Here is a 14,299-nt window from a genome sequence, read left to right as displayed (position 1 = left end):
TGGCCTTAAGCAAGCATAAGGTTTTTGCAATATTTTCCAGCCTGATTACAACAGTCTTATCGTAGAAGGCCTGTGCACTGTATCTTTCTGAAAGCCTTTGTCATGAGCTGTGGCATTGCAACTGGAATGTTTATTGTACTCTGTCATTATTTATACTCCATTGCTTCCATTGACTGCCTGTCCCACCCGCTCTCTGGAGATTAGTAGAGGCAAGGAAAGGATAAATGATGATTAGCAGCTAGTCAAGGGATGTAAGAGCTGAAAGGGTCAATGTAAAACAAAGGCTGCCACATATAATTCACAAAGAATGTGAGGCATTGCTTTTCAGAGGCAGCATTCCCATAGCCAGGGTTTTTAATGAGAATGGAAAATGCTAGCAAATAAATCCAGTCCTAGGAAAAAATATTAGCAACAAACGTACTGTGGTAAATATTTTTACCATTAAGCCTGGTGCTCTGCTTCTAACATGAACTGTTAAAACTCCTCTTAAAGCTTTCATTAAATCTTGTCTTCAAAACATCCTTTAAAACATGGTCCTTTGTTTTGAAAGAAATGTTAGCAAAGATAACTACAAATATATGATGATGAACTGAACAAATCTCGTTTTTTTTCAAAACACTCTATATAGACCTGAGCAAACTCTCACTGAAGGTGACAAAGAGGCTTTTAACAGCTGAAGAAGCTGTTATTTTCTTTCAGGAGTACAGGAGTTTTATTCATATTAGCCTATCTATGTCATAAACCAGAGTTCCACCAAGTTACCTGCTATGTGCACACAAAACAAAAGGATTTTTGTGCCTGTGCCTTGAAGACTTTGCTCCTTGGGTGCTCACTGAGCTCTTGCTGCTTTGCTGTCACCTCTAATTCTCCTCAGCGAGGGTTGCTAAAACCCTTGCTTATGCAGGAGTCCTGGGTAACACCTCACTGGCTTTACCGGGCTCCCAAAAGACCTTCCTCAGGACCAGCAGTACTCACTGCCTTGCCATATTCCTATTCCCACAGTGCTTCATAGGTGAATTTTGGCCATACTGGGCTTCTTGCATTCTCAGACTCCTCAAATTATCCATTCCCAGAAGTTAAATCTGTCCTTGGAGGTGAAATGCAAGGCATGAAGGTCTTTATGAAGAAGCTAAATGCATTATTCCCATTTATTTCTGTTATTATCGTGCAGAGTACATGAAATTTTAATGTTTCACTGCTCCAGGCTGTCAAAGTCCTTGTGCTCTTCAAAAATAAGGGCACACATTTTGTTTGGTCTTTGTGCAGGAAAATTAGGACATCTTTGTGCTTTTTCTTTTTGCCTGCTTACAAAGTATAGTACATATTGATTCCTCACTTGGAAATCTGTCTTGGTCTAACTATTATCTGCTTCCTGTGTGAGAATTGTCTTAATAGTCTCTAAAGCCTCTTTCATAATAAATATGAGTGAATATTAATTGATTCCTCTTACAATTATGACTTTCAGTCTTGAAGGAAACAGATGCTTGCGAATTCAGACTTCATTTGTGTTTTGGCAAAGAAGTATGTAAAACTAAACCAAAACTGTGCAGTGCCACTGCTGTTGGGTTTTGTAGCTTTGCGTTGGTTTTGAATATTGTGCAACTTCTTGCTGTTGCATTTTATTCGTAGGCATTGAATCTCTGTTTTATGGGTTTCAGTTTCATCTTTGTGAAATATACTTATCAAAAACCCAGGATGTCTTGTTGGGGATATGGGTGACTGCACTGGCTGCCCAGCTCCTTTCCAGCTAGTGCTGAGTTGTCCCAGTTTCATGTTTCTGATTTAAATTCTTTCTGCACCAGTAACATGGGGCCTGAGAACCACAACAGCAGTTTAAATGCTAAATCTGAGTGTCTTGAATGGTTCTCATCTGATGCAAATGTTTCTTTTCTTAAAAAGAAAAAAGCCATCAGGAGGAAAAGTCCAAGCACTACTTTTGAAACTAGAAATTGTGGAAATATTACCTAATGGGAAAAGCAATCTTAAAACTGATGCTGTTCTATGCATCCCTTTAAGTGATTATGCTTAATGCCTGCCTTCTGGTCCCTGTCACAACTCTGGTCACTACCGGAACTTTGTTTCTTGTTACAGAGCTCTGCATTGGGCCTGGATATTTGTATGGCAAAGGGAGGTATTTCTGCTATGTCAAAATATTACAGGTGAATGGGGGGAATAAGGAAAGATTTGTATACCTCTTTCATTATGGTTCTGTTGGATTAGAAAAGGTGTCCATTTTTAAATAGCCTTTTCAGTGTCAATTAGACCCGTTGTTTTTCTTTAGTAGTACTTTTACATGAGTTAAGAAAAACAGGAGATTAAGAAAAGGCGCATAGAAGGAACATCTGCTTCTTGTTTTGGAAAAGTAATACATTCTTAATATAATATTTCAGAATAGCAGGAAAAGGCACAACAAAAGGAAACAGAAAACCTTAACAAAAGACACTGTAATCTGTTTCACTAAGCGGTTTTGGGAAGTTACCATGAACTTGTATCAGCATGACCAAATGATGTACTTTATTATGCTGATTGTAAGGAGGGTGGAGAAGACCTGAAATTATATTTCATTCATATGTCCAGAAAGGCCTTTAAGCCTCTAGCAGTGTGTGTGACTAGAATTTTGCAATGGTGAATGGTTTGCACAGACACAAGACAGAAAACAACTGCATGGGATTTGGTGTTTGCGGCCTCTCTACAGTCTCCACTACAGTGACAGATTTCCTTTTATTTATTTATTTGCTAGTCTTACAAACTGTTTTTGAGCTCTCATAAGCAAGCTTCTTCTGTCTGGTGTGAAGTTCTGGTAGATCTGAGTGTGTTCTGGACGTGAGGGGAGACTTCAAAAGCAGAAAAGCTTCTCTGCAGGGCTTTGCATTACATTAAAACCAAAATAAGGTCTTTTAAGCAATGAGTAACTGCCTCAACATGGGCACCCTGAGTGAAATAACTTGCATTTTAAATTACCTGAATTAAATGAGATTTCTTTGGAGCCAGATTGGATTCATTAATTTTGGAGAGGTAATATCTAGTTGGAGGTCATGTCCTGAGTGAGTTAGAAGCAATGTGGAGTTTGATGGCCTTGGCTCTGTGTAAACAATTCTATCAATAACATGCAGGAAATAAACCAGCTCTTGTTTGCTCTCTAATTTGAGCTGGCTTGCTGAAACTCCAGAGAGGTGAGAAAACATGTCCTGGGTGTTTCAGAATCAGTGACTTAACTTTGCACTCCTCAGTTCATCCTTAGGTGTCGAAATAATGTGCAGATTTCGAGGGCTGTCTGTGTACGTGTAATTTTTTCTCTTATATATAGGTATAACTGTTTAAGGACATATCACAGCCATCTAACTGATGTATTGCTAATTACTTAAATGGGACTGTTTGTAGAGAAAAAAATACTAGTATTTTCACTTTCTCATTCTCTGGAACAGAGCTTTCTCATTTAAGCATTAAGGCAGCTTTTCACATAGATCATCAGTTCAACCCTGTGTTTATTGGTGCTCACGTAAGGAAAGGCTACCATGCAGGGACCTGTTCTGACTGACTGGCAGTTAAAAATTTTACACATCAAGTATTTATGGATGTAACTTGGTTGCTGCCCAAATTGAATTTCCAAGGCCCTTATCCTACAGTTTCTATCTGTGTATGCCTACCATTGAAGTCAGCTCCATGCATCTGTGATGAAAATGAGCTTTTCTTTCTGTGTCTATTTTTCAGCCTTTCTGTGCTTTCCATTTATTACCATGATTTACAACAATATTGTGAGTATTATTAATCTGGATTGCAGTCAGTGGGAGTTTGGCTTTGTTTTACACTGTATCTTAAATAGTTTTGGCTTCCAAGCTGAAAGAATTTGGCATGCAAATAGTTGTCACTGCCCAGGGTTTACATACACATACAAAACACTCATCATGCCCATATGCAGCCAGGCCAAAGAGAAAGGAAAATGAAACAAATATATTGATACATATTTGAGATCTTTGAGAAATATGTGAAAGCATAGTCCATAGAGGTTACGTGGCTTAGTGCAGCTGAGCAAGGTACTTTGTGCTCAGAAATTCCTGAGTATAGGCCTCAGCACTCATACACTGATGCTGTGCTAAGTGCTTGAGGGATCTACATGAATGTAACTTCCATGTTAGGGTGGAACGTTTTTAGCTGTAAAATTAAAGAAGAGCCATTTGGGAGTTGTGTATGTGCATTTAGGGAGGTTACAATTTTAACTCAAAGGTTGCAGTCATTTTCCATTGCCAAAATTGCAGCTTTTCTCAAGCAGTTTTTTGGGGAAAAAAAAAGAATTCTATGCTAGTTAGGACCCACAACCAGAGAGAAGAGCTATTACTCTTCTAATGCTGTAATGACATTGCACTTAGGGTATACTCAGCAATCACTGCCCCAGCTTGCCATGAAGCCTACCTGTGTTATAAGTGAGTAACCTGAAGTCGATCAAAGATTCAGGCTGAAGAAAGATGAACACGAAGTAAGAGTTTGAGTTTCTGTAGAACATAAGTAACTTTTACAGAGGCACAGTGCTTGACAGTCTGCACGGAGATCTGCAAGTGGTCAGGTAATGTCTTGGCATGTCTTGGCGTGAGGCCTCTTGTTCAGTGCCATGAGGAAGATGGGATCCCGTTAAGAGGATGGCATTTTTATTTAAAGGGATGTGGACTTGCTAGTCTAAGAAAAATAGCAAGATCTTGTGAAGCTGCACACATTCAGAAGTGATCCATTTGTTTTGCTATGCACAATAATTACAAAAAAAAAAAGCTACCAGGACAGTTTCCTCATCCATTCCCTCTTCCTTACTTTCTGTCTGCAGAAAAATGCTCTCTACCAGAGCAGCCAAGAGATTTTTCAGTCTGTTGCTCTTCGTTTTTTTTCATTCTTTTTTTTGTTCTCACACTGCTTGCCCAATAGAGCAGCTGTTAAATGGAGAAGTCTGAGAACTGGGGAAGGCTATGGGTGTAGCATTTGATTAACAATATTTTTGCAGGAAATTGATACATCAACTATTTTTAACCTCAGGCAAAGGAAGAATCAAACCCAATCCATATTCAATTACATATGGCAAACTTTTGTAATTTCAGATGCCTTTATAGTCTCTGATATTTCTCTGGGGTTTTTTTCCTTTATGTTGCTCTCTTTCGCAGTCTCCCACCTTTGTGGTATTGGGATTTTCTGGGTTTTTTTTCTTAACTGTAAGATTGTACCATCAGGAAATGCATTCAGTGAGCTTTCATGTTGATCCTGGGAGCCTACAGTGCTCTTGCTTATTGCTTCAGTAGGTGTGTGTTGGCATTCCCTTGTTGAAAACAGTGGAACAACTACAGGGTTGGCTTTTATGCATAGCACAATATAATTCCCTATTCACAAGCTAAAGTCTTTTTTGTACAATTTATAACATTTCTTTCATTACTTGGGCTAGTTACATCTTAGGGTGAATCAATCAAAAAGACTCTAAATTAAAATAGTTGGGTGATCAGAGCTCGAGGTCTGTTGCAATGCAGTTTTTCCACAGCTTGGAAGAAAGCAGCCAATATAGCTGGTATAGAAATAGGTGATGATTCTTTCTTTCTCTTTTTTTCTGTCTGGATTTTTCCAGGGAACTGTGTAGATGAATGTACATTAAAGTTTTAATTTTCTAAGTAATTAGAACTAGATTGTAAAAGGTGGAAAGTCAATAAACTATGTAGCCCTGGGTAGATTATGCTGAGTCAGGATGTCACTGTGAGGGCAAAAAGGCTCTAAATTAGAAGAGTCGTTTTAGTCTCTAATTTGATCCATATACCAGAATCAAAAGTGTTTTTGATTCATAAATCTGTAAGAACATTTCAGTGGGCCTGTGAAGTACACAAAAGGCACAAGCATACTGGCAAGAGGCTTGCTTGTCTTCAAGACTTTTCTTGCCACCTTCAAAATAATCTATGAGATTTTGGAGGTTGAGGAGATTTTGAGAAGCTTTAGAATCTCTGAATTAGACAAAATGCCATATTTTGTAAACAGTGATAAATGGACTCCAAATTTAATAGAATTGGGTAAATTATCAGCTGCTTTGGTTAAGAGGAGGTCCAGCACCCAATACATTGGGCTTGGAAGTACTGGGTGTAGATTGATGGCAGATCTGACCTTCCAGTATTTCCTTCTTTGCACTGGAGAAAAATGCATGTTGAATGAGAAGGTGCACACCCTCCTCCCTTGGTGGCCACCACTCTGTAGCTAAATATTTGCTTTTTAAATTCAGGGGTGGAGAAATAAGCTAATCTCACAAAGGTTCACCCCACCCTCTGCTTGGCCTCTCTTCCTTGGCAAGCCCTCCCAGCAGCAGCTGGCTGACTGTTTTTCTTCTGCAATTGTGTTCATGACATTTCCTGCAACTAGCTTTTCCTGAGGGTTTCCAGCAGTCCTTTTAGCCCCCCACCCCCTTTTTTTTGGCCTCTTCACCAACTAACCATGGCCTTGTGCCTAGTTCCCAGCATGTAAGTAGTACTGTATCATGATCCACATATATCCTCTGTATGCTCTCAACAGATACAGTGAGGTTCTATGGTTTGCTTGTAACTCTGACTAATGTAGTGAGAGCCAGTGGTTGGTGTTAGGGATGCTGAACAGCCATGATGCAAACAGAGGCAGTCCTTCCTCAGGATACCTGCTTCATCAGACAGACACACACTTTGCTCTGTTTCTCTTTTAACATAATTCTTGTTTGAAGAAGCTGCATGTTCCCCTCTCCTTGCAGGGGTACTGACAGACAAGAGATGAGGGAGAGTTAATGCACAGATCCTGGCTTACTTAACATGCTGCTACTTTCCCTCTGCGGACTACTGAAAGCTGCATAAACTGTCCTTTCGTAGGCTTTTATAAACACTCAAGTGACTTTAATCTTTTCGAGTAAAAGCCTACTTGTATATTAAGCTTTTTGTCATCAATGTCATTAAATCAATATCCTCAGTGCTGCAGGATCCAAGGCACATATAAGCTGTCACACACAGTTTAACATAAGCAATGCATTATTGAGGTACAGTCAGTTAACTTTTTCATAGATTAGAGAGTAATTTGAAGTAGAGTTGTTGAAGATCAGAGTGGGTTTATTCTTTATTTTAGCCAGTTTCTTACATATTTGTAGGCTTTCTGTTCTAATGATGATTTTGTTGCCGAACTTTAACGGAGTCTGAGAAGATGAGCGGATTTTTTATGCAGTTATCATAAATGGCACTGAAAAGCCTTGTGAGCCTTAAGTTGTCTGTGTCAAAATGTAGGAGGTATTCTTTAAGAAAAGTAAATAGGCAAATTGCCAAGAACCTTTCTTGTAAACTATTATTTATATATTCTTTTTCCATGTGGGTATGCACACAATTCTGGACAGCTGAGAGACTGTAGCCTCACTTAGTGTAGTCATTTGTCTAATGAGTGACATCTGTGTGTAAAGATGGAGAAAAATAATAATTTGTCCTTTGCCAGAGATGCTTAATTGAGGCTAAAACATACATCTGGGATTTATTTGTGTAAAAAGATACACAGATGAAGTACTTTGTCTTCTTCCAACCTGACCCTCTGATGCCATTTCCATTTAGTGTATTAAGAATCAATATTTATTGAGCGATATCTTACAAACCAGAAATGACAGCTGTTATTACAGCAGATCTTTCTCTCTCTTATTTTTTTAGCCACTATTCCTCTGTCACAGACATGAGGTAATTTGTAATACAAACTGACTATAGATTCTTTCAGTTGCTTACTTCAGGAAAGCTATAGACATGACATTATACAGCATAATGGGCAAACATTATGCTACATGCCTTGCTGCTGGTAAAGCAGAATGAACTCTGCCAACAAAACTCTAAATTAACTGAAGTAGCAGAAGGCAGTTTTCCAGTTGTGGGTTATGGATCATTGGTCTTCTGCAGTTTCTGAACTAGTGCTCTTCAAGAATACACTGAGCAGCAGGAGGTGAGCAGTTTCTGAAAAGCAAACTTTCTGTCACACAGAAGCACTCCCATTTCATAGATGGTTTGTGATTTGGAAAGGTGTGTAGGACCATTGCTGTTGTTAAAGGTGAGACTTGTGGTGGGCACTTTCTGAAAGGAATAGGAAGTTCAGAATTGATGGATATAGCAAGGAAGATACATGCTTGATTCTGAAGCCTTGCATGGGGCCTTTACAGGACAGAGAGAGACAAGGAAGGGCTTTCATGGAGGAAGGACTGCTCTGTATTAGTTAACCTCATATACTTGGTTTCACTACATCTCTCTCACCACAGCTGGAAAGTGACATAAACTTTCTTAGGGGTTGTATCAGTGAGATATTTCTAGGTGATGAGGGGTGTGAATCTTGTCCGTTATCACTTCCCAGTTTAGCACACCTGGGAGAGTGTGAGTTTTGCTTTGCTTCACTCATGGAAAAACACTACAGGATGTTAAAGAGTCAAAGGGAAAATAGAGACCCATGGCAGATGAGTGGCAGTCTTTCCTCTCCACAAAGCTGCAGTCTCAGCTGTTTCTGTGATGAAGTCTTAGGAAAAACAGGGTGAGTCAAAGAACTAGAAATTTTGTCTGGGGATGTTGCTCAAGCAGATAAGAAAATTCCATTTATGTTATCTAGAGATGTGAGTTAAGAAGTAGTAAATGGCCTTATCTATAGCATAGCTACTTGAAGTGTGTGGAAATCCAGTATGAATGTGTGAATGTCCTGGGTTAGGCAGAAATGCTTTGTTATCACTAGTAAGGAGGGAACTGTGCTACCTTGTGCCTGACACTCACTAGGCTTGTGAGAGAAAAGGAAAATTGCACCAGGGACTTGCTGTACTTGGTCAAGTTTCAGCATGATTAGGCAGTGGGGTTTCTTGCTTTCCTTCTCTATAACAAGGAAAGCCGTACTTGGTTATCTTTCATCTTGACAGCAGAATTATGTTGCAGTAATCTGAGGGCTGTTAATTCACCCGTGGTTAGTTTATGTTGAAGACTTTTGTAATTAAAAAATCACCTTAAGGGTCTAACATAATGTGGACTTTGGGGATTTATGTAGTAGAAAGGGTTGAACACATCCTGGAAACCGTCTAGTTTGCATATTTTTGTCTGTAACAAACTATTACTTCACTCCAATATGATTTCAATTATTTTGTCATGAAAGTGTTGTAACAGAGTGTAAAATGGGGTATTGGAACTTCGTGAATGAGGAGATTGCGCTAGTGGCTAAATCTGTTTATGGAAGATAGAAACTATGTCAATTATAATGCTAAGGTATGTTTAAAATAAAATCTTGAATTATGGCATTACTCTTTCAGTTTGATTGTACATTTTAAAATAATCACTGTTGTGGAAATAAAATGTGTGTGAGTTGGTCATTGTAACACACATATTTCAGTGTTATTAATCCTAAAATGTGAGATTTTTATTACCCAATGAGAACAAACCCAACAAAGCCAAATGCATGCTGAAGAATAATGCCCTAGTCCTGTAAAAATTAACACATATATTTGTGCTTATACACAACAAATAATCCTGATTTGCTATTTACTTAAATGGGACACAGACTTCTCGCTCAAAGTGATGTGAGTTTAATCCCAGTGTGTAAAATTAAGACTGAATAGCAGCCTTTGCATGTTTGGTGTTTATGGTAAAGCTGAAAAGACTGACAAAATTTGCTTTCAGTTATGGTGTATTAATCTAGAAAAGTCTATGGAAGTTGTTATAGCAATGAAAATTTAAAGTAGTTGAATAGCAAAATGTATTCCTTAAACATTCATTCAGTGTTGATATTTTGTTTCCTGCAGACTCCCCGACAATACAGCCAAGCACTAAATAAGAGTAACAGGGTTCATCTTTACTGTGCATTTCTGGACTATAGGTATGTTGTGTAATTTCCAATTCTTTAATGTGCATTAATGTGATTACACTTAGTTTGTGATACTATATGTTACCTACATTCTTCTTGTTCTCTTTCATTTATGGAAACAGTTAAAGAAGTAGAGGCACTGTCTTACAAAAACCACAATCTGATAGTGGCTTCTTACTATAAGGAGGAGACTTGTTATTCATAGACCCCTGTTGGGTGGGTAACTGAGACACTGAAATATTTTGGAATCAAAACTGCAGACCGATACAAATCCTGCTTATCTTGGTTTATGTGTATGTTCACTTGGGCAGATGCTTGGATGTTTTAAGATGGCAAACCTCCAGCAGAGCCATTATTTTCACTGGATCTGTGTCTGTGTCACAGCATCATGTGAAATCAGTGTTTCAGAGCTGTGAATTTTGGTCAGTGCATGGAAAGGTGAAATGTTATGCCCCTGAATGCAAATTAAAATAAAAGGGATATGAACATCACCTTAAATTTCACTTGGGAAAGAGGAACTATGGGAAAGTAGTACTTTTTTTTTGTTAGCCCTGAATATATTTCATCTGGTTTTTGTTTCCAGACATGCTGCTTTAACTGAATTAATTGAGAAGGGATACAAATAGTGAATTTTGAATTTCATGAGGATTAACATTTTTTGAGCCATAACAGTATAAGCCTAATTACTTTAGCAGTGGCCCGCAATGCTGTGGTCCCTTCTCTCCAGCATGCACATGCAAGGTCACTGTAATTGTTTTATTGAAGTTTTGTTTCAAGTATGTTGAACTGTCCCAGCTGTTGGCAGTTACTTGTTGTTATGGTTACTCACAAATTACAATAAATTAGAAACAGATTTTACTGAAGTGAATTAATATGGTTGGGGCATTGTTCCTGTACTGTTTTCCATTGAGGCTTGAGCCCTTGAGGCTTTGCCTTCACATAGAAACTGAAATATTAAATCTGTCCTTCCAAATGAGTTTTATTTGTGTCAAGATGGCCTTATTCCCTAGTGCATGGCAGTTAAATAATAAGCAGTTGGTTTCTGACCTATGACAGACTCTCTTTGAAAGCTCAAGGAGGTCCCAGAGGACAAAAGAAAGATGAGGTAATAGCTGTCTTTAAAATAAGTACCAAGAAAAGTACAGATCACTCAGTCTAACATCAGGACCCCGCATAGTATCAGAAGTAATAAATGGGTAAGAAACAGGCAGTTTGGGTGGGTGACCTACAGTGCCTGAGCCCATGGAGCGGAGCCCCAGTTATGTTCCTGTGGCTTCTATGTTTCCACACCACTGCAGGGCTGTGATAGCACAGGGGGTTCTGTGTTTCCCTGGTTCCAAGGAGAAGCATACTCATGAGGATCGCTTTCCTATACAGCCTTGAGACCTGGCCACACAGTCCAGCCATATCTTCAGAGGAGCTGGAGCTGCTTTTGTTGCTCCTGAGGATGAAGTGACAAAAAACAACTGACACTGATGAGTCACCAGAAAACTTGCTCATCCTGAATTACTTTGACAGGATGAGTGGCAGAGTGGATAAGGGAGGGGCAGCAGATACGATTCACTGACTTTTATGATTTCTGCAAGACTATTGACTTGCCTGATACTGTAGCTTTCATAATAGAGGAATTTGGGTCTAGGTGAAATGCCATAAATGGGTTGCACAATGTAAAGGAAAAATGTAGTTATTATTCACTGGCCATAAGACTGGGAAGAAATCTCTAGTGACATTCATGAGGGGTCTGATCCAAGCCATGTTCCAGTCAGGATTTTCCTTAACTCTTTTCATGATGGAATTGAGAAGCCACTAGCAGTATTTGTGGATGCTGCAGCTGGAGATTGTTTTTATACCTTTGTATCTCCTGTACAGTATAATGCATGTCAAATTAACCTGCACAAGCTGCATTTTGATAGAGATTATGTTCTATTTTTGTGTGCTTTGCAGCAATGGAACTGGTGTTTGGTCAAATGAAGGTTGTGTACGTGAAAGTGGGGACCTCAACTACTCAGTGTGTCTTTGTAACCACCTCACTAACTTTGCCATTCTGATGCAAGTGGTGCCTCTGAAGGTGAGATTAAACGAAAGAGTAAATATGTCTGTTAAAAATTAAGCATAAATACATCAGTTGTGTCATTACACATCAGTAAGTCATTGGAACTGGACTCGTTTTTGCCTGATTCAGGTTGATTCCACATGTGGGATGATGTTTTAATAGTTCTTGACTGTATTTTTTAAAACTTTGGGGAACTGCAATGAAGCATGAAATGAAACATGTCTGTTGTAGGTGGGAATTCTCTTTACTCACACTTCTGGCATGATTTCTTAAGGGCAGGAATAGCACTAGAGGACACTGTACGGGTGACAATACAGGGAATTTATATTTTTTTTGGTGATGAGAATGGTTCCATGTTGAGTCCCAGGTAATATTGCTGCTAACAGGCCAGTGAAGGATGTAATTCCTCCAATGTGCTTCAATTACAGTTCCTATGGTTTGGCTGTTGTTTAGTCCACCTGTCAGATTTGTTCTGAAAATCTCATCCCAAATCTTGATCCAAGATATACCCTTAAATTTGACTGTTTAGGATTATCTTCTGGTACTACTTTTTTTTTGAAGCAGTATAAAATAGGAAGTTGAGCTGTGGGCAAAGACAAGCTTTTGAGCTCTACAAGCAGTCTATGCTCAGTTAGAAGTTCTTGAAACATTTGCTAAGTATTTGCTTCATATGTCTAAGCAGTAAAGCTTATTGAATCACCTAGACAATTGGAAACTTCTCGTACGTGTCCTTGGAACCCTGCTAAGTAAATGTTAAAATGCTGGTGATTTTAAACACATATGCATGTTTATTCACCATGTTCTGAAAGTCATGAGCCAAGGTTCAGAGGGCCCATATAAATCACCCATTGGAATACTAGATTGTCAGTGCTCTAAGAAATTGTTGCAGTGATTTTATATTCAGTCTTGAACTTCTGTATATTTTATTCTTTTTTTTTTTCTTTTCATAAATGGTGTTCACAGATCATATGAGAGAAGGAAAAGAGAGGGTGGGAGTATGCAGACGCCCACATTTGAAGAGTTCTGTTTATATGGCTGTTATATGTCTGTGGCTGTATAAATAGAATTGGATGAAATTTTTCCACATGAACACTATTTTTGACAGAACGTTTATTTTTTTGTCTAGATTCTATTTCTTACTAAAAGGGGTCTGCTTTTCATGGAAAATGTAAATAAATGATTGGAAATTGATTGTTTGAAAACTGGAAAGGTTTTCATCAAAAGCTGTACTTTGGTATAAAAAAGTGACTTAATTTTTCATGGGAATTCTACTTGGGGCTCTTTGTACATTCATTCTCCTGTGGAAAGTAAAATTTCCCTTTCTTCCGTTGTACTGATAAATGCAGCTCTCAGGGTAGCACAAGCAGACAGACATCCTCTCCAAGGGCACCATAACAGCCTTTAACCTAATGCACTGGTCAGCAGGACAGTACAGTCAGGTATGAACAGTTCTACCACCCCGTGCAGAAAGGCAAGCTGATCCACAGAAAAAGAAAAAAAAAAGAGGGGGATATTGATGATTCTAATGAGATGTAGTAGAGGCCAGTACGTGTACAGCAGCTTCTGACTTGGGAGAACATTGCTGAGGGCAATCCATGAACTCTTGAGACCAGTTTAGTGCAACAAATGTTCTGTCTCAGCTCCTTTTCATAAGAGTAATTTTCTTTTTGCTTAAAAAAACCCACAACCCTAAAACAATGAAAAAACCCATAAGCTTTCCATTAACGAGGCATTGCAGTTTTTTAAGGAGCTGGCTGTTCACACCTGGAGAGTGCAGCATACTCTGAGCTCAGACAAAGTGAAGGTGTCTCTAAGCAACAAACATTAGACAATAAGTGACCTTCCTCAGAAGTAACCTGTCACGTAAATACTTGTGGCAAGCATTATATGATAACTGTTTGTCAAGAATGGTAACTTTTTCTTCTGAGTTGTGCTAAATTTGAGCAAGAATCTCCTTTCTTAACTCCTTCTCTTTGTTCCTTCACATGCTTAAGTCTAGTTTTTTCCCACTTGCAGAACAATAGCATGATCCAGACCTTGTCAGCTTTGACCATTGTGAACCTCCCCCAGGGCTACCCTTCCTGCAAATACTTCTTCAGCTCATTTTCATACCTTCCCCTGAATCCAGCACATACGCGCAGTTTGTGCCTTTCCTGTGGGCATAAATGCCTTTATATATTCTCAAGTTTCTTTATCATTGCGATTTTATTATAAGGTACAGAACTGTCAATAACTTACGTGCCTGGCTTGGGGAGGAATTAGTGTCTCACATGGATTTCATTTTGTTTCAGTGAGGGGTTCATAGGAACAAAATTGTATGATATCTTACATCTGATGGTGCTTTCTCTTGAATACTTGAAGTATCATGAGATGAGGAATGCTGACAAATAGTTAGACCTTTATGGAACAGGCTGTCAGGTG

The 14,299-nt window shown here is 38.8% G+C and overlaps 1 protein-coding gene across 1 annotated transcript in view; it reads left to right on the top strand.

The window, feature by feature from the left end:
* ADGRD1 (adhesion G protein-coupled receptor D1) overlaps positions 1 to 14,299 on the top strand; it is a 143,510-nt gene that overhangs the window by 68,292 nt on the left and 60,919 nt on the right. The window contains exons 15-16 of the mRNA XM_031047898.2: positions 9,764 to 9,837; positions 11,770 to 11,893. Coding sequence (XP_030903758.2) covers positions 9,764 to 9,837; positions 11,770 to 11,893 — 198 coding nt within the window. The remainder of the gene's footprint in view (positions 1 to 9,763; positions 9,838 to 11,769; positions 11,894 to 14,299) is intronic.

Source organism: Melopsittacus undulatus, chromosome 12, assembly GCF_012275295.1.
Source record: "Melopsittacus undulatus isolate bMelUnd1 chromosome 12, bMelUnd1.mat.Z, whole genome shotgun sequence".
Taxonomy (NCBI): domain Eukaryota; kingdom Metazoa; phylum Chordata; class Aves; order Psittaciformes; family Psittaculidae; genus Melopsittacus; species Melopsittacus undulatus.
The sequence above is the reverse complement of the archived record's forward strand: the minus strand, read 5'-3'. Positions and strand labels throughout refer to the sequence as shown.